Source organism: Lepidochelys olivacea (genome assembly GCF_965140295.1).
Source record: "Lepidochelys olivacea isolate rLepOli2 genome assembly, chromosome: 8".
In the NCBI taxonomy this organism is placed as follows: domain Eukaryota; kingdom Metazoa; phylum Chordata; order Testudines; family Cheloniidae; genus Lepidochelys; species Lepidochelys olivacea.
This window is the reverse complement of record NC_140418.1, coordinates 7946378-7973552: the sequence shown is the minus strand read 5'-3', so window position 1 is coordinate 7973552 and position 27175 is coordinate 7946378. Positions and strand designations below refer to the sequence as shown.

Below are 27175 nucleotides of genomic sequence, written 5' to 3'. Positions count from 1 at the left end.
AGAGTACTGTTCAAAGGGGAGTTGGAAGCAGCAGGAAAGGAGCCCAGCACTCCTGCTATAGTCTCATCCAGACTGGATAGTAGGAGGATAGAGGCCTCTTTAAAGTTAAGTCTGCACTGTTAGAGGTGAGATTCCTGTAAATATACTCATGCTAGCTCCCAAACAAGGAGCGCTAAAAAGCGTAGCTGTGGTGGGACCGGCTACCCACCTATACCAACTACAAACCCACCTGAACCATGTAGGTACTTGCCATGGTCAGGCAGTGCCACCAAAGCTACACTATTTTTAGCACACTATCTTCATCAAGCTCACAGTAGGTCTACCACCGCCACCCCCCAGCTCCTTGTATAGCTATTCTTTAAGAGGATAGAGGCACGGTCAGATCCAGTTCTTTTGAGCCAGTAACTGGTGAGATGAAGAGCTCACAAGTGGTTGAGTTTTGTTTTTTAGAGCAGTTATTCCAGAGCCAGCAATGAAGACAGGGAAGGAATGGTTGGATAGGTGGAAGGTGGTTCAGATGGGGATCTGGAACCTGGTTGTGCTGGAAAGAGAATGGGGAAGACAGGATTAAAGAGTAACAGGTAGAGAGAGGTATCAGAGTAACAGCCGTGTTAGTCTGTATTTGCAAAAAGAAAAGGAGTACTTATGGCACCTTAGCGACTAACCAATTTATTTGAGCATAAACTTTCGTGAGCCACAGCTCACTTCATCGGATGCATACAGAGGTGGAGGTGGGGAGTTAGCAAAGTGACAGCAGCGAGGAAGGGGAAAGAGCCAGTGGAGGGTGCAAGAGGGAAAAACTGATAGTATCATGCACAACAGAGGTATGATAAGAGTGTGTGGTAAATGGGTAAGATTACAAAACCAAGCCATCCCAAATAAGGTCTGAAAATATGCTCTTGGATCTGAACTGGTTGCTATTCAAAGAGCCCTCCAATTACATTCCCTGTTGGTGGTAAGGGAGAATGGCCAGGTCTGATAGAGCAGACCCGATCCTGATGTTGTGTTGCTGTTTCCTTTCATGTACATGTTCAGACTGTTTACAGGTCACGCAAGTTTGAGGCTGGTAAGAGAACAAGCTACTGGGGAGGTGATGATAACTCACTACTTAAAGGAGAGGAGGGTCTTAGCCAATGAGTTTCCTGCAAGATAGGCCACAGTTCAATTGGAAGTTTACATTTCCTTGGGACACAACAGTAAGGTTTTAAATCAGCACACCAAGTTTCAAGCAGCTGGAGCACTTTCCATACTTAGCAAGTGGTTTTTGCTCAACCAAGATTCTGCACTTCAAAAGGTCTGCAGCAGTACAGAAGAGACATCAGTTTCTAGACTACCTTCTCAGGCAACAGTGGACATTTCAAGATGGGATGTAGTTATGCCATAGAACAAGGAGCTCATTCAATTATCAGCTCTACTGTTTGTCTGAGGTCCCCAATAATTATTCATACATTAAGCACCTTCTCTAGTTCTGAGGGTAAAGTTATGTGCTGTAGCATAAGGCCATGTAGACACAAGCTTGACACTCACTACCATGAATTTTTAAAAGCAGGTGTAAACACACTCAGGCAGCACCAGCTAGATAAAGAAATAGTAAGAGAGTCATTTGCCAGAAACAAGAGAGTCTTTTCTAGGAGTGCAGTACAAATGGACCACTTTTCAGGTTTGGCATACTACACTAATTTTAAATTTCATCACCTTTGACAGCTCATGCAGCACTAACATTAGAACTAGTACAAACAGGATAGTAAGTACAATATTTATGCTACTGGGTGGATGTTAGGACATTAACATTCTTGCACATACAGATGCAAATAATTTTATTACAACCCCCCACTCATTGTCGTCCCCCCCTTGTAGTTACAAAGAATGCTGAACAGGATGGAATATTAAGTGAGAGTAGTTTTTAAAAGGAAGATTTATTTAACAAGTTTCACTTAGCGCAATACACCTAAAAAGGAAATCACCATACAATGAAAGATTAAATCAAGGCCTCAGAATTTTATACGAACACCAAGACCAAAATCCTAAAGTAGCTGTATCACGTCTCAACATGTTTCCCCATTAACTTAATAAAAAAAAAAAAAGCTTAAACGTGCCTTACAGGATATTAAAAGAAATAAACTAGAACTAACATGCCAAATGTTCACTTTGAATCGCAGACACAGCTCCTATATTTCAGTTTACAAAAAAGCATGTTTTTCAACATGCATTCAAAAACAGTGTTGGATGTAATGTGGTATAAGAGCAACATTTAACATAATTGAAACAGCTTTAACCTAAATACGCTTACTGCTTAAATACGCTCCTACAACAAAACTAACTTGAGAAAAAGCTGAAAATTGTTTAACAGTTATAGTCCTTACTCAACTTGGTTATTACATCCTAAGTGAATGTTTCTTCCGTGTGTTCAAAAATACTGAACCTGAAGTTTTAAAATAATCCTGATTTCACTTACAGTAAAGCATAAATCACAAGCTTGTATTGCAAAACTGTTAAACTGAGTTTTTTGTTTTGTTTTGTTTTTTTAAAAAAAAAGGTTGACCAAAAGTCAGTTACATTCCCCAGCCAGCACTCATATTGGACATGTTGGACATCCCGCCCATTCCATTCACTCCCATGGACGCACGGTTCCCACTGCTGTAGTAGCTACTGTTCATTGCGCTTTGATTACCTGGAAAAAACATCATCAAGCAGATAAGTGAAGTGTTCCATCTTATTGCCAGTACAGGTTTTTGAGGTTTTTTTTTTGGGGGGGGGGGGGGGGGAGGAGGAAGAGGAGAGATTCAACTCCACCCCTTTTATCCTTAAGTGTCCACTTAGACTCAAATCCACCCACCACCTTGCACATACTCCGATGCTACTAAAAAGACAAACCTTCCAGATATTTAAAATGTAAGTTGGTGCTGTCTTTACAAAAAAACCCTGCAAGAGTTTTCCAGGTCTTTCAATGAAATAAGACTAAGTCCAGACACTACAGTTCTAGTACATACTGCTTTTATTTTGGGAAACAGCAAGACTGGTTTCCTTTTCTCACACTGCTATAACTAGTAACTGCAATGAAGTTACTCCCAATTTATACCTGTGAGAGAGCAGAAGACAAGCCATAAGCTTGTTAGTTGTTGTAAAGTGTGGATTTACTTTGGCTTCTGTAGTGTATCTACATAAGCAGAAAAATCCAATTTCCCAGCTTCTTCATATCTCAGAAGATTTCATCTTGGAAAGCAAATTTCCCCTAATACAAGTATTGAGACTCATACTTCAAAAATTAGAGCCAACAATGAAGCACTATTTTAAGGTTGTGCTGTCTATTAATCCTACCTCCTTTGTCCTTACAGCTAGACAGCACATTGTGTGTAAGGATCTCTTTGTAGGAGTGTATCAGACGCCCACCTAAGGCTTTAAAAAATTTTTTTTTTAAAAAAATACATCTTACCATATCCGCTCATACTGCTTTGAGTGCCATAGCCAGCTCCATAACCCCCACTCAGCTGCTGATTAGCACCATAAGTGGATTGGTTTCCTTTCAAGTTAAGGAAAAGAACGTTAACACCTTGACTGCCAAAAATCTGTCCAAACAGATCTATATACTACCTAATCATGAAATTCCTAACAGATATTAGCTTTCATGGTGCCACATATCTGGTCTATTTAGATACCACTGTGCTTAACTATTTTTTCTGGTTTCTCACTAGTGGAAGTGGCGAAGAGCAAGGTATTTGTGCTCATGTGCTTCTGATTCTTATGATACTTAATTTGTTTTTTCAGCCTAACTTAAAAATAGAAAGATTGTATCGCGCTCTAACCTATTTCACCAGAAGAGCATCAGTTCACTCACTGCAATAAATCATGTCTGAAGATTTAAGGCATTTAAATATTCCTCTCAGCTACAAGTGACAAGACACTTTAAATGGGGTGCTAGATTTTACATCCCCACCCACAAATGGCCACTATTCAGAAATGCAATGGAGAAATTTACTTCTGACTTTTACTGCGTGGTAAAAATCCATAACGGGATTTTAAAAAATTGTTATGCAAGCCAACTGAGACACCTCGGATGTCCTCCAAAACAGCACATGTGCTTTCAGAGGCATGGAGGAAGTCAATACCAGAACACCTGGAATGTCAATCTTCCAGATAGTATGAGGCTTGTTCCTAATCTGAATTTGTATGCACCACATGGGAAAGTTTCTATACTTGTACGAGAACTTGGTAAACTGAGACAGCAACAATTAAAACTAATCTTCTTGTAAAATAAGCTAAGTTCTCAATTAACTATTTAAGCTATCTTTGACGAGCACAATCTGATACAGCACAGTACCTCTGAAAAACTTTACAGTTGAAATTATGACATTTGCTTTTAAAAAAACAGACTTAAAGCATTACAGTGTTCAATCTCATTCCACAATCAAAGTACTATACAAGCATCATCTCCACACACACACACACCCCACCACTTTAAGCTCTTATCCTAAGAGACAGTAAAGTAAATTTCAAGAGGACTATCTACTTTTGCACATCACAAAGTTTCTATGGCCATCTAAGGGGAAACTGTTTCTGAATAGCAGTAACAGGTTTTAGTTTAACTTACAATGGACATTTCATATTTTAATTTGGTAATTTTAGGTTTGTTATAATGTTTTAGTGTTGATTTTTCAAGTTTTAGAGTGGAGCTTTGTTGCTCCCTCTTTCCAAAGAGGCTTCACTCATGAGATAAAGAGTCAGTTTAAAGTTTGATACACCCTCTATCAACACCTGGTCTGGAAAAAACAGGACAAGGATAACTTGCATCTCCCATGTCATTTTTGTAACACCACACTCTTAGAAAGCATTCATCACCACACTCTTCACATTCAGCACAATTTACTTAACCTAATTAATTGTTCGAATGTATTCCCAAAAGGTTTATATACCTGGCAATGTGCTAGTGTTCCAATCTTGAACTACCCCTTCCGATTCCTTGACTGTGTGATTAAGACAGAATGTTGAATTTCAGTTTTTATGCCAGGCATAGAATAAGCAGGAGCTGTATAAAATTAGCCAGCTTTGTTAAATACGAAGTGTTCGAATAAAAATTTAGTTAAGACTATTCACACATACCCATTGCTCCCATCATTTGGCTGCCATATGCACCACCACTTCCTCCTGCTGTAGAATTCAAGAAGAGTTCTACATATCTGTGTTCTGAAAGGAAAAGCATGTTTAACAGAGTATTGAAACATGTACTGGACATTAGGCCTACACATGATACAAACAGTGCCTCATTTCAATTTAAGATAGTCTAACGCCAAACTTCCCTTAGACAACTGGGCTAACTAATTTCTACAGAACCCATATCCAATCTGCCTCGCTGTGAGGTCACTCCGATAGAGGATGTGAATGATTCAAATATGTTACATGTTATAGTTATGACTTAATCCATCTGTATACCAACTGACAGTCTTGTCTCAGGTAAGAACTATTCTCCCATGTTAGAAAACAGATCAGATAATTTTTAATACAAACTCTCAGCATGTATGTTTTAACTTCTGTTCAGACCATATTTTGGTCATTGATTTTAAGATGAGGGAGGCCCATAGTTTTAAGAAAAAGATAGGCAAACTTACGCATATTTGCTTTGTCTTTAGACATGGCGGCCACAGCATCCTCATGAGTAGCAAACTCAACATCTGCCTCTCCAGTCACTCTACCATCTGGTCCAATTTCAATGTGGACTCTTACAGGGTTCAGAGGTGAGAAGAACTAGGTAAAAAAAGATATGCACATAAGACTGTCTTAATGTGGCAAAATATTGTTGCAAATTCAGGAGAAAGTACTTGTTGCACAAAGTATTTGAACTCACATTATAAATATCGTTCTCTGTAGCTCTGTAAGGTAATCCTCTCATGTGTACGCAGTGACCAGTTGTGCTTTGGAAAGTAGAACTTGCATCTCCATATCTATGGTCAGACATGCCTGTGGAGAGAAGAGTCCATTCTAGATCTTTCAGATGTATTGAAAGTTAGCTTTTATACATATTAAAAGTTGTTTACCACCCCCATTAAAGAAGTCTCACCTCGTCCAAATCTATCGGAACCAAAGCCATAGCCATCACTATATCCATTGTAGTCATCATAGCCTCCATAACCTTAAAACAAATAAAATACATATTAAAATGTGTTCCCTAAACCATGGAAACTAGTATGTAAAATACTATGGAATTATTAGCTTCAGTTTGATTTTTCCATGCGTTTTTATCCATGCACTAATAGGTATGAAGCAGTATAACATGCAACGTATAAATTATGGTTTTAAAATAACGGAAAGTCGTAGTATACATACCTCCACCATAAGCTCCACGCCTCATTCTTTCAAAACCACTTCCTCTACCAAGACTGTTATAGCCCCTTCCAACACCAGGCCTGTCATAAGGACCTGGCCTCTGCATGGCCAGTAATTTGCGGGGAGGATCATAATGAGTGCGCACTTCTGCTCGACTACTCTTGAAGATTTCAATGTACCTAGGATGTTTTCCGCATAAGAAAGACAGTCAGTCTTTAATTCCCCACATAGGAATATTAAATCAGTATAAATCAAACTAAAACAAGACATTCTAGTCATAGCCTTGAAACTGGCATACTACTTTAAGCCAGATTTCTTTATATTATACAGGCAATGACAAATTCTAGTCAAATACTATTTTACTTCCAAAATAGTGTATTTTCAAGAAATTACAATTAATGAAGGGTTTATAGGCTCCTCATACTTCACAGTATCCCAACCTTAATGCTGGGGGAGCAAATTAAGTCCCCCCCCAGTTTAAATTTAATCACATCTGTCAAGAAAAAAAATAGGAGGGAGACAAGTCCACTCAACTCAGCACTTTCATATTTTGCTCATGTGGCAATATATATTAAGAGGATTAAAAACCTAGTCTCCACCAAGATTTTAACCCATCAGAAGTCCACACACACAAAAAAAGCTTTGCATGTGCTAGTCAACCCACCCTATGCTTCAGTAGTTCAGCATAGGAAAAAGTGCATGCTTCAATGAAAAATAGTCACAAGTAAAATAGAATAAAAAACCCTTTGTGACAATTTCTTGAAAGCTATGCTTATTACATTGAAGATTAAATACAATAAGAAAATTTGTTACATTTCAACTTATAAAAACAAGTTTAGAAATTATCACATTTTCTTATGGTAATAAGGTACTATGTGTGTCTTTACAGCTAGAGACATTATTGGTGCTACTTGAGAAGTTTAAAGCCATAATCTCTCAACTTCTGTCAATTTTTAAGCTATCAATTTTACAGTTTAAATACCAAATATTAGAGTAAATTCAATTAACTTAATTTTCCAATTTTGTTTTGTAGTCTGAATAAGTTTTACTAAGTATGTGCTATGTACACATGAAACAGTACTTTTATTTTACGTTAGAGATCAAAATACTAGACTAAGATTTAATGGTTTATGGATCAGTCCTTTAAGAAGAGAGAATATGGATTTAATTAGCATTTACCATAAGAAAAGTGACGTATCCAACCAACCATCCATCCCCACCTGTGCCCTATTCTCTCCTTGTGTTTCTTTAGAGCCTTTTCAGCTATTTCCTGTGAAGCAAACTGCACGAAGGCCTCCCCCGTACTCCTCCCCTGGAAGTCCACCGGCAATGTTATCCCATTTGGCACGATTTCCAACCCTTCAACCCAAGGACAAATAACCCCAGTAGGGGGCAATATTAACATCACAAGCCCAGTCATGAATTTTTCTTATAGCTTTAAATACACCAGAAAGTTAATACTTGTAAGTGAATGGTATGCTAGTTCTAGATTAGCATTCTAGCAGAAAGCATGTCAACATGAAATTTCATGATTACATACCATTCAGTTTACATTCTTAACCCATCCTGCTGTGCAGAAAAAAACCTTTACTTTGTAGCAGTAAAAATCAATTTTCATCTATTTAGTGCAGGGTGTGTTAAGAAGATGACAAGTTAAATAGAGCCTCTTAAGAATACTTTACAGAATTTTTCAGTCTGATGAAATTCACACAACTTAAAAATCACAAAAAAACAGTAAAAATAGTTTTACACAGCATCTTAGTAAGTATTTACTAAAAGTAACATTAATGTAAAACAATGATACTCTTATGTAAACATTTTAAATCTTGCTAAATTCAGTATTAATATTTGTAGAGTACTGCTTCACGAAGAGAAATTCATGAATTATTTCAGAAGCGTTAATTGCTAAACTGAAAGCAGCACTTTGCATATTAGGTACATGTATACAAATTCTATCACTGCTGCTCATAAGTTGTTAGCCACATGAACAGTGATATCAGTGCATTTATTTGCTTTAAAAAAGGGTAGTGTTCAATACATCACTTTGCCAAAATACACAAAACAAATTTAGTTGCATTCTAATCAGAATAGTCATCGATTTTCAGTCTACATTAAAAACAAAAGTCCTTGCTAATTTTATAACAATGTTTCAAAGCTTTCGATTTAATTTTGTTATACATCCTAATATTCAGGTTTATAACTTAAGCATAAGTCACATTTAGAAATTAATACTTTCTGCTTTAAAACAGACATGTTTAGGCCCACTCAAGATTTGACTGTATGCATTTGTAGATATTCCAATTCCCAAAACAGGAAGTCAACATTAGATACAAATTGGCAAGAGTTTGAAATCAAGTTCGATCAAGTCATTTTAATCTTTACAATTCAGTCTGAAACCCTAAACAAACTTCATAAAATACTCATTTAATGTGAATGAAATGAAATTGAACTTTTGTACCACAACTACTCTGTACTTAAAGACCAAATTACCGTACAATATTTGACCCTACAAGTCATGTAGATCAGTACTTGAGTTCAGGTTTCAGAGTAACAGCCATGTTAGTCTGTATTCGCAAAAAGAAAAGGAGTACTTGTGGCACCTTAGAGACTAACCAATTTATTTGAGCATGAGCTTTCGTGAGCTACAGCTCACCTCATCGGATGCATACTGTGGAAACTGCATAAGACATTATATACAGAGACCATGAAACAATGCCTCCTCCCACCCCTCTCCTGCTGGTAATAGCCCAAAAGAGAGTGGTCACTTTGGATGGGCTATTACCAGCAGGAGAGTGAGTTTGTGTGTTTTGGGGGGGGGAGGGGGGGAGGGGGAGGAAGAGACCTGGATTTGTGCTGGAAATGGCCCAACTTGATGATCACTTTAGATAAGCTATTACCAGCAGGAGAGTGGGGTGGGAGGACGTATTGTTTCATGGTCTCTGTGTATATAATGTCTTCTGCAGTTTCCACAGTATGCATCCGATGAAGTGAGCTGTAGCTCACAAAAGCTCATGCTCAAATAAACTGGTTAGTCTTTAAGGTGACACAAGTACTCCTTTTCTTTTTACTTGAGTTCAGAAATTTTAAACCTAAATTAGTCTTTCCACCTTTAAAAATTCCACCCATTTTACTGAGTCTAGCAATACAAAGGCTCAACCATTTTTATGTGCTCAACTGAGCAACATGTGTGGAATGGCTAAAATGGTAAGTAGGAATTATCCTTCAATTTTTAAGTATCCACTTTAATTTTCAATTCAAAGGACCAAAAAAAAAAAACACAAAAAAACCACAAACCTTGATTTTTCTATGACAAGTAAAACAAACTTGTGTAAGTCTGAATTACCTAGATAACGCAAAATTTAACTTAGGTTGATTAAGATATTTAAAAGCTTTTAGCCCAAATAAGCGATTAAATTTAGGATTTATTTGCACACATCAGAGATCAATATAATCTAACACACTAACTGTGGCACAGTTTGGCCTGTTGAAAGCATTAATGGGCAAGAGCTCAGTGCCACTGTGATTCGCACTGACCCATAATGCTACAGCTAATACTTATACCCCACATACCTGAAAAGAACTGTACAATTTCTTCTTTGCTACAGCCAAATGGGAGTCCTCTAAGACGTACAAAACCATCATTAGCAGTATCAGGGCTGTTAGGACCAGTATGCTTCAGAACCCAATCCATTTCAACGTTGTTTGACTTGAAAACTGTAAGAGGCACTTAGAATTAATGAATTTTGGAATGCTGCATAAACCATTTTAAGTCATTTGCCATTGAGAAGCTAGTCAACTGGTATAATCTAAAAATTCACTTAAATCAACTTACATGCATTTAAACACCATGAGTTACAAAAAAAGTGAAGTCAGTACAAACATTTAATCAATTACTAGGCCAATTAAGTCAAACCTTCAACATATCTGTGTCCCATTGTTTCTCTGTCTTTCTTCAGTGCCAATTTCACATCATCTTCCGTTTCAAGTTCAACAAAAGCTTCTCCGCTTGGTCTGCCTTCTCTTGTATAGATGAAACGGATACCTGAAGCTCCATTTTGAATTTTGCATTCTAGGAGAGAAACCCAGAACAGTTTTGTTCCAACACTCAGTTGTTCTACAGCAGTGATTCGTGGGGTTTTTTTTTCCCCTGAAAGTATACCAGTTTAATCCTAAATACAAATCATCTACCATAATACAAGATGCTGGTTTTCCTTAACCGAATTTAATATTCTTAGTATTCTTTTAAATTTACCATTGAGACTGAAAGCCATCAAGAGATGGAATGGAAATCTTCCCTACCAGCATACCTTGAACAGAAGGCAGTCGCCACCCAAGATAAATTTTGAGTTGTGAAAGAATCCAGACTACATCCCTCTTACAGACCTCCAAAGACCTACTGTTGGGGTTTATTTTTTTTATTTTTTATTTTTCCTTTTAATTGGAAATACTCAGTCTTATTTAAGATGGGATAATCATTCTTGCCATCTGAAAAAATCAATCTGAAGTCTAGTAAACCAAGAGTTAACTAGTTGCAATATGGGACTTAAAATCTGCTCAGTTAAGCATAAGTAAGGACACTCTTTCAAGCAAACACCAAACCACATTGTAAACCATCTCTTATAATAGGTCTCAAAGTGCAAAAGGGCTAGCTATTTGTTCAGTTTAAGCATCCAATATATAAATTACAGCAAGCAATTAAATATAAGCACTTCAAAAAAAATCTACTTACTTTTAGTAGGGAGGGTCCTCTATACTGATTTCCCGCACTGCACTGCTCTTATCTTACAAAAGAGCTGCCCAGGGATGGTGCCCTGACTCCCCACAGGACCTCTCTCTACCTTTATCACCACCTCTGTGATCTCTAAAGCTTTTTCCCCGGCTTTCCTCGCTTGCAGATGGCCGCATGGAACCCGCCCCTCCCCCACGCGGCCAGCCCCACGCCGGATGGCTGTTCATTGCGAGCGGAGGGGCCGCCTCAGCCTCACTTACCGGAGAAGAATCGCTGGACCTCCTCGGCGGAGCAGGACCAAGGCAGCCCGCGCACCTTCACTACGAAGCCCTCGCCGCCCTCCGTGTTCAGCATCATGCTGGAAGCAAGACTCGGCTCCGATTCGCCTTCCGTCGCTGCGAGGAGACAACACGTTGAGGCGGCGATTAAGGCCTCCGCCCGCCCGAACGCGGGTCACTCCGCCTTTCCCACCACTGCTCCCCTTCACCAGACCACCCCCCGTCCCGGGCCTACACCCCCACCTCCCCCGCGTGGCCCGGGGCAGCGCCTAACTCCCCACCCCCCCCCGCGGGCGCCGACCCTCCCCGCACGCACACATGGTGGCGCTCCGCGTTGGCGTTAAGGGTCCGAGCCGGATCCTGTCCGGAGATCGCCTAGTCCCGGTCAGGCAGCAGCAAGCGGGTGAGGTTGTGGCGAGGGCGCGTTAGGAAATGGCGGCGCGTGCTCCCGCTTCCGTTGGGCCGGGCTCTGCCGCCGCACAAAGAACACAGGTCCCAGCCACCGCCCCGGGGCAGCCGACAGGCCGGAGACCCCTGCGCTGCACAGCGCCTGCTTTCCCGCTCACTGCCGGGAGGATGGGGGGGCTTGAGGGTGGCTAGACGACAGCGACCAAACGGAGACCTGGGGTCAGCACGCGCTGCTCACCACCAGTTTGTAAACTGCGCGGCGCCGTGACTGGGGAGGAGGCCCGGGGCGCATGCGCATAAACAGACCGTGCTGCGCATCTGCAATACGTGCATGGCTCCCCCCTTTGCGAACCAACTACGCATGCTCTCTAGCATCAACAGGCGCCGTCGGCGCATCTACGCGCGCCCCCGGTCGGCACGTATGCGCGCCCCCGGTCGGCACGTATGCGCGCATGCGTTTCCTCTCTGGTGTTCGCCTTTCTGTGGTAAAGAAAACCAGGGGCCTCAACCTCGTGCAGCTAGTGTTCCCAGCCTGCGAGCACGCGCAGTTTTCAGCACAGCTACACTTGAATAACCCCAACCGCTTCTCTTATGGTGCACGCGGCCTCGCGGTGCCCGGAGACACGGTCCCTGCGCTGGGCGCGGGCTCGGACAGCCCCAACCAACGCCCTATCCGCCCGCTGCCCCTAAAGGGCTAGGGAACCAGCCAGCACCATGCGGCCGTTCCCTGACCCTCCCCTGTCCAACACAAGCGGCAGGCCGAGCTGAGCGTGTCTGAGCCCCGCGAGGCGGGGAGAGAGGGGCACTCCTCTGTGGGCTCTAGCGCTTCCCAGCTCCAACGACTGCTGACTTTCCCACCCCGCGGGAAAGAGCCTGCTCGCTTCACGAACTGAAATCTCGCTTGTGCGGAAGAGGAGAGTAATCAAGAGACATGGATCAAAGCCACCAGAGCACAGAGAGCAAATTACTCTGCCCAGCTCTAGATTTCACCCCGAGTTTCCCCACAAGAGTCAACCCCACTTACACCAGACAAGCACATGTATTTAAGATGGCGTCTACACTAGCCCTTTTTTTTTTTTCTTTTTTTTGTTGGGGGGGGGGGGAATGACAAAATCCATTATTGCTACCACCAGTTTACCTTTACCAGTGGTAACTGAAGACTGGGGGGAGGGAGGGAGGCAGGCAGGCAGATAACACAGCCGGGGCAGTCTAGGCATAGGGCACCAAGTTTTAGATAATGGCGGAGGGAGACAGGTCTGTGGATTGGTTGGTGAGTGGGAAAATTGAAGCTTCTGGCTCAGACCCCATGATTCCCCTTCCCTAGACTGTGGAGCCTGCTGCAGTGTCTCCCCCTGCCAAGGGCCAGTGCCTCAGCCCCTCCAACCCATCACTTACAAGAGTGTCTGAAGGTGGTATCCACAGAGGGGCATATCAGTGAAATAAGGTGACCTAACCTCCCTGCCTTACCATGAGGGGGGCACAGGGTTTAGACTAGTTTCATTCAGGGCCTAGAGGGGGAGATTCACCCTGCTTGCAAGGTGGCAAGAATCCCCTCCCACCTTAGCAGAAGGGGTGTGGGTCCCTCCCCACAAGGGGAGGGAGGGTAATAGAGGGAGGACAGGCCATGAAGCTAATGCGTCAGAGCACCAAATGCTGCCAAAAGCAGCATGTCACTTTGCAGCCAGCTGCCAGGCTCCAGCCCAGACAGGGTTGCTGACTGGTAGGGTCAATCACTGAGACCCTGCTACTGCCTTGATGTAACTAGGGCCTCCAAGCCAAGGCTTTGCATCAAATTGCACGTCCTAGTTCATGGTTCAGCACCCAGGCATGCCTGCCCTTCAACACACTAGCCCAACTGAAAAGACAACACCCCCACTCGTTCTAGGACAAGACTTTGTTCCTTGTCATGAGTATTTAACCCTAGCATCACTAGGAATAAAGCTCTGCCCTTGAGCTCACTATCACTGTAATTAACAAGCGCTCACTCTCACTCACACACAGTCTTCTTGTTCAATCGTGGCATCAGTGAGGCTGGTTAGTTTCCCCAGCACAGTGCTGCAACATTTAGTTTACAGACACCACAAGAAAGGTGGCAAACCCCAGGCAGCATTCACATTCAGTGTGTCTATTACCCTTAAGAGAAGCAGGGGAAATAATTGAGTGGCATCCATTAGCACTAAATTTCTACTATCAGAAAGTAATGGCATTGTCAGGAAATTGCCATGACTGGAACAAGCATTTACAGTTTCACAGAGAAAAGATTCTTTTCAGCCTCTGACTACTCAGTGATTCCTTCTACAATAAGAAAAACATTTGTACTATGGGATTTAAATAAGATTCACACAATGTGAGTCCTCACTTGCTGTATTCCTCTGTTACTGACCCAAAACAGACAGAGATAGTGTAAGTGGCAACCTGGCTCCTCGGCCCTTCTGTATTTAGCTCTGGTGATCTTGCAGATAATGCTTGATCTCAATTACAAATTCTCCCAAATTCCACCCATCTCTTTCTCAGTTGCTCTGTTCCACATACACAGCAATTGTGTGTTCTCTTCCCCTCCACCCCCAGCTCTTAAGAATGCAGCATTGGCAGCATCTAAAGCCCCACCTCCATTTTTAAGACATGATTTCTAAAATGGTGGCAACACAGTTCTTGGCTGCAAATGTAGCTAAGGTCTGGGTTCAGCACCATTCCAGCTCCACCTACTGACAGTGTAAATAAAGCAGCCTAAATTTACAGTCTTGTGAACAGAGAAGTGCTACAAATATTTTATTCCTTTTGCATGTAAGGGAACAGTTACAATAGTCCCTACAAAGTCAGTGACAAACGCCTTCCATGGCTTTTAATCCCTGCTCCATATATTAACACATACTGCCTTCCAAGCAGTTCCTAACACCCTTATGAAACTGAGCATTTCCCAGCAGTTGTAAAAATCTCACTATTCAAAGCAAGTGCTGCATATGCCATCTAATTGCTTCAAAGAAGTTGTTTTAGTGGCACTTGTGTAGTGGCAAACATTGTAAACAGTAACATACTATTCGGAGGATACAAATTAAGCAGAGATTCTGATTAGAAACATTTCATATACCTATCAGTAAACAGATCTGTAAGACTTAAAGTTGCAGACAAGAGGACAATTAAAATGGAGGACTTTGATTTCCAGATTTGTAAAATTTAAGTGCAGTTTTAACAACCTCAGGCATTTTAGAACCAATTCCTGTTTGGTCTGCTTATTTATTCACAGACGTTTCAGATAATGTTTAAAACTTGAGAAAATCCACCGAATTTTGCCAAACAAGAATAAAGGAGACTGACTATCCCTGGTTAAATAGGTTTGCAGCCAACAGTATCCCATGAGTTCTATCTTATTAGATGCTAGCTGTCATTTAAAAGCCTCTAAAACCAGGAAAAGAAAGTAACTGTTGTCTTTTCCCAAAGCAGAAGGTTCAGGGTACAATGAAAAGTTATCCCTTCAAAGGGAACTGCAGTTTCAAGGCTGCAGAGCACACCCATCCACCCAGTGAATGTTTTTAGAGAGGGGGATCTGGGTTTGTTGCATACTTATTACAAAGATTCCATAAATGCTGAAATAATGGCAATGTTACAGAAACAACGGTCAATTCTTGCAGTTCTCACACAATGCCACTGAAATAAATCACGTTAAACAGATAGCATCCAGAACACACTTCCTAAGTAAGGGGGAAAACAAACCCAGATTCTTAGTCTCCTCAAACAAAAATGTGAAAAAGTTACAGAGTGCTCAAATGCTGCTCTTAGGAACTCCCCCCTCCCTCTCCCGGTACAGTGTCTCAGAAGAGTGGAGGGAATCTATTTCAAATGTTGTACAACAAGCCCACAAGATCTGTTTACATTTTTCAGACTTCTGCCTACTTAAGTAGGGTTAGAGCACAATTAAAGCATGTCTCAGCTAAGCTTTGTGAAGCAGAACAGCCTTTACTGTTTGAGAGATTGGTGTACAACAGGTAACTCAAAAGTTGCCTTGTCTTGGTGGCTAATAAGTTTGATAGAGTTCAGTGATTAAACAGTGTCCGGGCATGGGTAAATGGGGCAGTTGCCTGGAATAACTATTGTGCTTTAAAATTTACACTAGCTCAGTGGTTTTCAACCTGTGGTCTGCAACACCCCTCCTCCCCCCAATTCGAAAGGGGTCTGCACCTCCATTTTAAATTTTTTAGGGGGTCTACATATGAAAAAGGGTTGAAAACCACTGCTCTAGCTTATCTGTCAATAGCTTCCTCACAAGACAGACCCTCATCTTCATGTGGTGGGAATAGCAATAAATCACATGTCTAATCTATTCTCTCCTCTTCTGATCCCATTGACCAATTTAGAGTCTGCTGAATTTAGCCGTGAACTGTAAAAGCCTTTTCTTGCAAGGAAGCTTTTGCAAACAAACTAACAAGTGTGAAAGGCCCAGTGAACCTGTGCTGTGTAAACTCAACCTAATGAGTAATGAATGTTGATAAAAAGCGAGACTAGTATACATCATCATACTTGCAACTCTGCTATTAAGAGGGGCAATATGCTGCTTCCTGAAGACTAACAAAAAAATCGCAGCAAGCATTTTTGCCCACTTATGCAGTACTATGTAACACCATAAGGGCATGTCTACACATGTATTTATTTGGGAATAGCTACTATGCTTAAGAGTTACTTTCAAGTGTAGACACTTTCAAGTGTAGACAATCTCAGGTAGTACAGTTATGGGATACATTTCTAACAGTTGTCCATCTGATGACCTGTGCTCTCAAACATGCTATTCTAGTTTTTTTTAAAAAGCTTTTTCCAAGCAGTTTATAAAATTTCTGCTACTCCTAACATTGGATTATAAAAAGTGTTTTTTTGTTGTAGGCATGTGTTTGCTTCCAATCAGAGTCTGGAAACATCAATGAAACAGAGTGAGTTATTTATTAAGATGTGGCTATGCACTAGTCTGAATCAGACAGTTGAGTGGCTTTATCTACCTCTGAACTACACCTGAGGTACAATTACTTATCAATATCATGCAATAAATAACCATTTCTAGATGCTTCTAAACCAGAAAAACTTGAATTGGTTGCCATTTCTTGTAAAACAGGAAATATAAAATAGTCATGCTCATCTCATACAGTCTGACCTACATACTTCCTTTCACTCAGGGCTATTTAAGTTATTACACTTCAGGCAACCATGTAGTAATTTTAGGTATTTTGACTATACAAGATCAGATAGAAACTGAACTCTCTTTTAATTTGTTTTGGGTTCAGCACATAGATTAAGTGTTAGTAAATATAACAAAGGCTGTGAAGTGGGTGTGAACAGAGAGTTTCAATATTTAAGAAACACCAGGATATTTTCAACACTTTAGTATTATGCTTTGTCTCCCCTACCCCTGACATTAAATTAATGGCTAGAGGCAGATCAGGTTTTATTTCATTAAAATTAAACACTAAAATAGATGTGGCCACATACCTTTCTCAATCTTCCCCGGGAAGGGGTATCCCCACCCTGAAATTAAGTAGATGGAAATGATGAAATTTTAATTTGCTTTTGGGGGAAAAACAGGTTGTCATATCATTGCTCTGATACCATTACTTCATCTGCACAGTGTATCTAAAATGTCTAAGTCCATCACCACTAATGTGACTCATTTCTTGCGGCCCTGCATGTGGCATTGAGCCTATGCAGTCTTCCCAGGGATTTTTGCTATCCAATATTTTCTGCAGAAACCAACCATTTGCTTAAAGAATATTCTTAGTTCTTGTCTGAAGACATTCCATCCTCAAGAGTTAGAGTAGGAAAATATGTTGTACATAATGACTAAAAAAGTGCTTGTTTGCAGCATTTATGGGGTCCAGTAGTTAATTTTAATACTGAAGTGACTCCTTGACACTAACATTGCAGGATTACAGTGAAATGGGGATACAATTGTTAGTCTAAAACTAATTGGAAGCCTGTGCCAATTTCAACAAAATTCCACACAACTTGAACTACTCTTGTTGATGGAAACATGTGGTTTTGAGCATCTGACACCAGGTGGTAGGGTTTTAATTAATTTGAAAGACTAAGCAAACAGCATTCTGAAAGTTAGTATTCATAATGTTACATGAATCTTAACCTCTAGAGGAGAGGGGGAGGGACAGCTCAGTGGTTTGAGCAGTGGCCTGCTAAATCCAGGGTTGCAAGTTCAATCCTTGAGTGGGCCATTTAGGGGCAACTGGGGACTGATCCTGCTTTGAGCAGGGGGTTGGACTAGATGACCTCCTGAGGTCCCTTCCAACCCTTATATTATGATTCTATAAATCTAGGACACTATCCTATTATACTGTACTTTACACTCCAACTGAGACAAACCCAAATATGTACACTTATCAAACTAGATTTAGAAAATAAAACTAAGCAACACCACTGCACACTTACAGACAGCAGCTAGTCTCCAGTTCTTTCACACAGACTAATTATTTCTAATCAAAACTCTCCTTTCTGAACTGCTATTCTGATGTCAGCAAATTCTATATTGTTGCCAACATTCACCACTGTTGCTAAGGGCCCAGGACTGTCATAGAAAACTTACAGTTGTGGGTTTGAGTCATTTGGTAGGTGTAGTATGCAACAAAATAAAAAACCCTATAGTTATACATCTCTAAATCCATTTTGGTGAAGAAACTTGCACTTAGTGGGTTCTCAAACCATTCACTCAGTTGGGGAGGGAGGGGGAACCAAGGGGGAAAAAAATATATAAAAATCACTGCATGTAAACTAGTCAGGGTCAGTCAGTCTGAAATCACTTAAACCAGGCTAGACTGCTTGAGAAATGGATTTACATACTAGATATCCCATTCAAAAGAAATCTCATCCAAGTAAAATGGAGGACAATGGAAAAAGTATTTGGGTTTCTAATTTGGATGGTCTTCAAAAACAGATGTTCCTACAGTATTTATGTCTTAGTGCACAAGAATAAAAAGCCTTCAAGAGACAAGCCTGGAAGCTTAAATTCATAACTGTTAGACACTAGAAATCAAGGACTCAAAGGTATTGGATTTATGGCTCATTACAACCATCTATGACCCCCTAACCTTCCTTTGTCCTAGGACTGCAGGTTTGTTAATTGGGCACTTCACCTGGAGTAGGCTCTTACATGTTAACTCCTTATGCTAAACAATCTTGTATTTAGCTATGTGACACTGAGTAGCTGCTCCAGACCTCAAGAGCTCTGTAAGTTCAAAAGCTTGTCTCATTCACCAACAGAAGTTGGTGCAAAAAGAGGTATTGCCTCATCCTCACTGTCTCTCTAATATCCTGGGACCAACACAGCAAACAAAAATAAAAAAGGAAGCCTGCTAGTAAAAAGAAAGTGCCTAAATGGTGAACAGATGAAGAAATGCAATTTTAAACATCTAATTCATTTGTACTGCAAGTAAAGATAGCTGTTAAACTGTGGCTTGACATTTCAATAATCTGTTTTGACCGTTAATTTACAATTTTTTTGTAAGTTATCAATGCATTACTTAATTGAAGTGAGCCTACTTGAGCTATTAAGCTAAGATGTTTAGTGTGAAACATGATCAATGTTGTGAGAGACAAACTTCTTTGTTTACTCTTGCAGATATGGTGGAAAAGCAGCAGATGAGACAGAAGAGGAGCAAGGAACTGAGCTGGAGAATTTGGAAAACCTCCACTATAAACATGAAATGTGGCTTCATGAAATGACAATCAAGTTAAGACCCTTTCTCTTGTAAAGGAACATGGTGGGATACTTAAGTGGCTGAAGCAATTTTACTCTAGAAGTCCCAGAGATAGTACTGACATTAATTGAAATTTAAATTTAGCATGGGACTGACCGCAACTAAAAAACAGTTCTGCTGGGAAGAGTTTCCACTTACAGAACACACTTAGCAACTTCTCTTGCTTTCAGCTATTTTAAGTGTTCAGCCATGTCTACACTACAGCTCCCACCAATACTAATCCCAAATAAGTCAGAGGGTTTTTTGGTAAATATTCCCCAATTTACACCTGGTTTGAAGTCTACACTAAGAATTTCTGTAGATTCAGGGTCTCCCTTTGGCATTTTGGTTTCATTTCCTTAAGTAATGTTTCACTTGAGAAATTAGAGGCCTAAATGGGAGTGAAAGATTATCAGCTCAGAGAATAAGGTCCCCTCATTTCTGGAAGCAAAGATAGCCCTCAGCATGTAAGCTGCAGCAGTTACCTACAGTCAAAAATCTGCCATATTCATCCAAATGAAACTTTCAACTTTAACTTTCAAATGGGCTGTAAGCGAAGTGTCAGCTTTAACTATTTCATTCTGCAACATTAACATCTAGCTAACATGCTTACCCAGTGAGGTGTGGGGCCTTCAGCTAATGGAAAGGCTGCAACTTTTAAAGTTGTAATCAGAATGCTTTAAGATTTTGGTCCTTCCCAGAAGTCCAATTCTCTACTGCTGCTCCCTTCCATAAAGGCTGGCTGATCAGATAGTTGCTTACCACGCAAATTCTAGTTATGATATGGGCAAGAACCTCTGATCACATTTAAACAAACACCACCCGATTATATTTGAACTAGCGTTTAAATATTAATCCTAGTTTCAAGATAAGCAGCTGAGGAGCCAGCCATCAAACCTCTGCAGGATTTATCCCTTACAACAGCTTTCACTATAGATTGACATGGGAGCTCTGCAAAAAGTGTCCAGATTCCCTAATGATTTCTGGAATCTTTAGTTTTATTTATTTGGCAGCTAAAGTTTTAGAATTGTGTCTAGCTGGAAGGGTGTTACATTTTTCTTTATTGAAGCTTGAAATCCACTGCTAAGGGAGGGGGTGGGGAAGGGGGTGTATTGGCATATGCTTAAATCCTTGGCTACTGGCTGAAGTCCTTGTCTTTTTTGCAGAAATTGTTGCCATGACATGTATTTGCTGGATGTTTCTGATGGGTTAGCACTCAGAACTCCTTTTCAGCTGAAATCAAAAAGTCACTTCAGAGCAAAATAGCAATAGATTCCTACCCCTTAAATCCAGCAAGAACACATTAAGACTGCACTAGTCATAACATCTACACTCCCAAGTGTAACTTAATACAGGGTGGAACTCGTGACCCAAATATTTCAGCAGGAGAAGGGAGTGCATCCTATACTGTGGAATTTGGAGAATGCTTAGTCTGTCTGCTCAGGTTTCGAGTGATGAGGGAAGACAAGTTTCCTTGTATTAGTTTACTGAGGAAGGCTTAGTTTCCAAAAGCAAGTTAGAATTCTGGTTCAGGTTTTCTACTATGGTACTTTGAATCTGTTTCCTGTTAAAGGAGTGTGCACGCGCGCGGAGGGGAGGGGGGAGAAGGGAGAAAGGAGAGAGAGAGAGAGAGAACTAGTTATTAACAACCTGTTATAGTCAGTTCCAAAGGTAAAGTACAAGCTCCACAGGTTTAAAATATTGCTAGCCTGTGGGCAACTTCTCTAGTTATCCAAAAAAAAAAAAAGAAAAAGAAAAAAAGCCTTCTAAATGCCAGGATTTTTTAAACCCTTTGAAGGGGTCATTTGCACCAAAGCAAGCTTTACAAGTGCATCTTACTATATACACTAATCCATTTAGCTAGCAAAGGAAGACAAAAGATATCAGCATTTCAAGAAATCTCCCACTTTCTCCTGAAATTAGGACAGAATGTGACAACTGTTCCACAGAAAGAGGTTTCATAGAAGAGACTGAAAATAAGTTTTCCCTAGCGTGATAAGCTCTTAAAATAGAGGATACTATTGTCAGAATGCAGAGTGACCAATACATACCTGCATCCACAGAAGTCATTCCTTGCGACTGAATTAAATTTTCTCTAGCTAGGTCATCAGGCTCAGCATTAACATCTAACAGAGAAAAATGTGACAATTCATGCCTTTTCTTACTATTGTTTCAGTCTAGCTGCAGACTATGACAAATCATACCTGGAAAAGGACCTTCACAACCAGAAAGGCTACCAAGTTTAAATAGAAGTTTATATTTTGCTAAGAGTATGATATGGACATTTCTATTTTGTAGGGTGGATTTTGACAACCTCAAAAAAGGTGCCCGTTTTACAGGTTAAAGAAGACTTTAAAAATGATGAGATTAAGCAAAAGTACTGAAGAGCTACAGTAAGCATTAGAAGTCTTGTTAAAGGAAATGGCTTACAGTCAAGGGTGAGTGTTTGCTCAAGCAGGAAGCAAGCAACCAAGACTTGTCAGTCTAAACTGTTGGGGTTTTTGTTTTTAAATGTAAGGCCATACATTTAAAGTTGCAGTGTCTGTTGGTTTCAAGTGTTGATAATTTGCTTTGGGGACAATGTTTAAAACTCAGTTTGAGTTATGACTTGAGTTTGATTCCATGTTTTAGTTATAGAAAAAGTGTTGGCATTAAAACTGCACATTAGCTGTAAAGGGATGAGAAAAGTCTCATGCCTACAAGCTACTACTGTCCTTAAGACTCCCCTTTGCCACAAGGCTACAGAAACCTTAACAATGGTGATAATTTGTATAGCGAACGCCATACCATGCACCCCCTTCAGTGCAGGAACTGTCTGATTACAGTACTGCTGTACAAAGTCTACCACAACAGGACTGGGTTCCCTAGATGCTACAATAAATAGTTAAACTCTTGGGATTGTCAGCATTTGTTCCCTTGATATTACCTTCTCGCTTCATTTAAGGCAGATACTGGGGAGAAGACCAAAAAAACCCCAAGAAATCGGATCAGTTCGGGTCTCCTCTATACAAGGACTGTGACTGATTAGCCCACACCACCCTCCATTAGATACTGCTTATCAGATAGCATTATAAACACTTAAGTAGCTGTCTGATGATTGAGGCATTACCTTGTACAGTTTGGGGAAACAGACTAGAAAGGTTAAGGGCATAACAACTCTAGGTGACTTCAATGGGAACATGGATATTAAGCACCATAAAAGTTGGACCTTACGGCACTGACTAGGAGGAAAATGCATACTCCTTCCCATCAAGCTAGCTCAACTGAGTTAATTTAAATTTGACTTACACTAGTGTCTTCAGTTTGCTACCTACACCAGATAGCCAGAGCTAGTTTAATGACTTCCCCCTCTACTCTTAGTTAAGGGGTAAGTGATTTGCTTAAGGCTACACAGCAAACCAGTAGCAGAAGCCATACAAGATTTATCATTAATACCAGGTCTTCTCCCAGTCCCTTACTTTAAATGGAGATGATGCTGCCTCCCCTATACAGGATTATTAAAATCAGGGTTTGGGGGGAGAGGGATCCTTGGTCAAGAGGTTCCTTGGTCATATCTTCACTAAGTGACCGACTTGCACCAGAAAGGCTTCATCTACACTGCCAATTGTTTTTTCCCCACCCAGAGAGGTAACAGTGATATGTATCTTGCTGTAAAACCTAGTGGAGACAAGCTCCCTATAGCTTTTACTAAGATAGCTAGGCAAGATCAACACTATACTTGCTTAATCTGTCTCCACTAGGATCTTACAAAAAGATACTTTAACGTGGTGATAACCATCTACAACAATAACCTTGCATGTTAGGCAAGAATCCTATACCATATCCCATTGTTCTCCCCCCTAGTTTAAGAGCTACTTTATTTTCATATTCTACTCTCCCACCCTAAAGTCAAGCCCATTTCTCATTTTAAATATATATCTCCAGCCTTTCTGTATAGCCACCTAAAAGCCCCAATACTTACTCTATCCAGCATTCTAAATATTGGATTTTCCCCTCTCCCTCAAACACACATCCTGCTTCTCCTCTGGGAGGATCAGGAGGGCATTATTGTTACTCATTTAGGATAGACTTCATGGAAATCCACTCAAGTGCAGTACCAAGTTATAAATGCTGTGATATAAAGCAATCTATCACAAATAGAGAGGGGCATTTCAGGTCAAGGGTGTATGTACAGGTAGAGCTATGTGTGGAAGTTTTCACAGTAACAAGTTTTGTTCTTGTTACAAACTGTTACAAGATTTTTTTTAAACACTTCAATCCTATAGATTTCTTAACAGGTCAAAGCTTTTTGAATTCCTAATGGTTTAAAGATTAATAAGAATGATCAGACTGTTTGAAATTTTAAAGAAACTTTTTAGGAAACCCAAAGTCTAGACTACTGTACATAACTAAATTCAGTTTATTCAATGATATAATATTACTATTAAACTCCTGATGTTTGCTATTCAGGCCTTGTTAATTTTAGCCCCGATTCTGCGTCTGACCATTTTCCTTTTCCCCTAACTCACCCATCGATCATAAAAGTCCGTTTAAGCCTCAAACTATGCCTCTTGTAACAGACAAATTAATGCACTGTTTTTGCAAATGCCCCATTGTCATGCCACACAAAAGTTAAGGTCTTCTATGTTGGGGCAGACAGTACTAAGGCTTGGTCTACACAGCACTTTTAACTGCAAGCTCAAGCCTGGGGGGGGGGCGGGGGGGAGATGTGACCCCACCCAACATACCTTTCACCAAGAAAAAAGTGCAACATCCCACATAACTACCTCCACTCATGGGGGGTGGTTTAATTAGGCCAGCTATCTCACCTTGGCATAGAGTGGGTACAAAGGAGACCTTACAGCAGGACAATTGCAGTGGTACAGTTCTGCTGTTGTAACCTCCTTAGTATAAGCCAGCCGTTCTCAAACTGTGGATCCCAGAGCTGGCTCTAGCCTTGTTGGGGCGGAAGCCAAATCCCAAGGGCTTCAGCCTAGAGCAGCAGGGCTCAGGTTACAGGTCCCCCACCTGGGGTGGAAGGCCTTGGGATTTGGCTTAGGGCTAGGGAGGGATCAGGTTTCAGTCCCCTGGGTCAGGTCATGTTTGTTGTCAGAAGGGGTTGGGGGTGCAATGAAGTTTGAGAACCCCTGGTGTAAACATAGCCTGATTGCCCCTCCCACCCACCCCCCATGTATCTCCTATTTAATGGTAGGAGGTACACAAGGAGTGCTGCTGAAGCACTCACTTTCAGTATTAGTTGCCATCCCACCACTCAAGGGACTCTGAACAATGGTTCCAAACCTCTTCTGTAATTGTACTAGAGTTCCAGTAAACTGCGTTTAGGGGGAAGCTAAAATCTCAGGGCACACTCAGTTGCATAAGAAACCTGCCAGCGTGCTATATGGTTGAACCCAAGATAGGGAACAGCAGAGCACCAAGGCACAAAAGGGGAGTTCATCAGTAAGAACTTCAGATAAAGGAGTGTTGCAGTGGGGGTTACCAATCGGGGGAGAAAAGTTAACTATGGACAAATGGCTGACAACCCAGAAGCTAGAAAGTCATCAAAAACCTAAGATATTTCACAATTGGCATAGTTTAAGCAACAACTTTACTACTTTAAGCAACAACATTTATGGCTTCCACAAACTTCTGCAATTAGTTTCTGTGTTACGGAGTCAATATTTCGCAATATTTATGCTAATGACTAACTGCATACATGAACTAATGACTGGAATTAATATTTCCACCACAATGAACTCTTAAACAGGTAGCCTTCTATACTGACACCCAAGCAAATGCTATTGAATATTTTTAAAGCATACAGAAAGCTTACTGAATAATGGCAGACGTGTGAAACGGCCAGCACTCTTCTAAAGATGCAGGAAATAAACGCAAGGAGGGCTAACAAAGACAGATGAACTCTACGGGCCTCTTTTCCCCCCGCCATTCTCCGCATGGGCGGACACAACCCAGCAGACTGGCGACTCTCCCTTTACTCTTAACTAGGGCTCCCGATTACACCCGAAACTACTCCCAAATGCGTGAATAAGGCTCATCTTGGGAGCCAGGTAGGTCTCAGCAGGCGGGGAGGAGCGTGGGATAGGGCAGGGGGAGTGAAGCGGCTTCCGCACATCCCCGGTGCCAGGCACGGCCTAGGCCACAGCGGAAGCCGCGCTCCATTATCGCGGCGGCGGCCTGTGGGCCGCGCCACGGGCCTAGCGCAGAGACAGGGCCGTGATCGGGGCCCATCCGCCGCAATCGGGGGCGGGGGCGGACTCAGACCGCCGATGGGGGGCCCCTTCACACGGGGGGTACGTTCCCCAGCCGGCTGCCCCACTCTTTTGTGCGCCACGAGGCCGGGAAGGGGGGGGGGGAAGGAGGAGAAGGCCGCGGCGCCCTGGGCCGCCAACCCGCCACTTCCGGGCTCGCGCGGCCTGCGCGGCCCCCAGGCTGGGCCGATCCCCGCGCGGCCGCGACTCGGAAGGTTCTGGAACCCGCGGCACGCGGCGGGTAGCGGATACTCACCCAGGCCGGGAATCTCCCCCTCGGTCTCCTCGCTGCGGAGAGGGTCCATCTTGTCCACGCGCTCACAGGGGCTCGCGGAGAGGAAAAAAAAAACTCGGCAGGCGGAGGGCTCGATCACTAGACAACGAAGGCAGAGGGCGTCAGGCTACCCCCCACAACGGCCTCCGCTGTGCTCGCGCTTTTTTTTTGGTTTTTGTTTTTTCCCCCTTTCTCCGTAAGTATAAATCAGTTTCTCGCCCGACCCAGCCCCAACGGCTCTTCTACTTCCACAGGCGGGCGGCTTCTGGGCAGGGTTATAAATAGCTGGTTACCCAGTTGCAGGATTGTGACGTCAGACTAAATAACCCCGCCCCTCTCCGGCGCGGCCAATCAGTCGGCGCCCAATGCGGCGGCTCAGTACAGCCGAGAGGCCAAAGGCAGCCCCTGGTGTAAAAGGGCGGCAGCCCCCCCCCACAGACGCCAGGGCAATTCAGCAGCGCCGCGCTGCACCCGGGGAAGGGGCAAGAAAAGCAGCTCGGGGGGGGGGGGGAGAATCGGGGGCGGGCCTTTAGCGCCCAGCCGTCGGAGCTAGCAGGCGGGCCGCCTGGCCCCGCTCAGCCCGTCCCTGAGGAGCCGCGCGCAGCGGCGGCCAGTCCTTCAGGCAGCGGGAGGGACAACGCGCCCCCCCCACTCCCGCCCGCCCAGGACTGTTATGATCCGCAGTCCGCCCCCCCAACATGGCGGGGGCCTCTGTGAAGCGTTTCCACACAGCCCGGGCAATGGCCGTTCTGACAAGATCGCAAACACTGGGCGGGGAGGGGGGGGGGGTCACTCAAGCCGCTCGGCGAATTTTTCCATGGAGAAAATGGGGAGTTTGAAAGAGGCCGCTTCTCCCCCCCCCCTGCCCCCGAGCGGCCAGGCCTCCCCGCACCGCCGGCAGCCAGACACACGCGTGACCGGATCCCCGCAAACCTTACAGCGCGGTGCGACAGCGGCGCTCGGTCCCCGGCGTCCCGCAGACGGAGCGGCTCCTGCCCACCGAGGCGGGCTATATAACCGGGAGGGCACAGACCCACTATGGCCGCAGTCGGTCCGGGGAAAGCGGCTGCGTCATGTGCTTTCTGGCTCCGCCTTCCGGCGTCCAGTTGCTTTTGCTAAGGCCCCATTTGCATCGGCTGAGGAACTTGGCGGCCTGTGGAAACAGCTGGGGCGGGGGGGGGAAAGAAAACAGCCGG

General features: G+C 42.6%; 1 protein-coding gene across 10 annotated transcripts; it reads right to left on the bottom strand.

Annotated features, from left to right (window-relative positions):
* Positions 1-1897: 1897 nt before the first annotated feature.
* HNRNPH1 (heterogeneous nuclear ribonucleoprotein H1) lies at positions 1898-27058 on the bottom strand. 10 transcript variants are annotated; one of them, XM_084636998.1, is made up of 16 exons: positions 26918-27058; positions 25962-26078; positions 21509-21583; positions 17206-17241; positions 11308-11442; positions 10232-10387; positions 9889-10032; positions 7539-7677; positions 6319-6497; positions 6053-6124; positions 5840-5979; positions 5604-5739; positions 5098-5181; positions 4911-4961; positions 3434-3520; positions 1898-2671 (listed from the first exon to the last, which is right to left on the bottom strand). In XM_084636998.1, the coding sequence occupies exons 2-16, from the start codon at positions 26008-26010 to the stop codon at positions 2553-2555; spliced, it is 1602 nt and encodes a 533-aa protein (XP_084493124.1). In that variant the 5' UTR covers positions 26011-26078; positions 26918-27058; the 3' UTR covers positions 1898-2552. The 10 variants fall into 10 exon arrangements, with proteins under 10 accessions (XP_084493124.1, XP_084493127.1, XP_084493128.1 ...); XM_084637001.1 differs by having other exon boundaries at positions 5840-5973; XM_084637002.1 differs by having other exon boundaries at positions 5840-5952.
* Between the last annotated feature and the right edge of the window lie 117 nt (positions 27059-27175).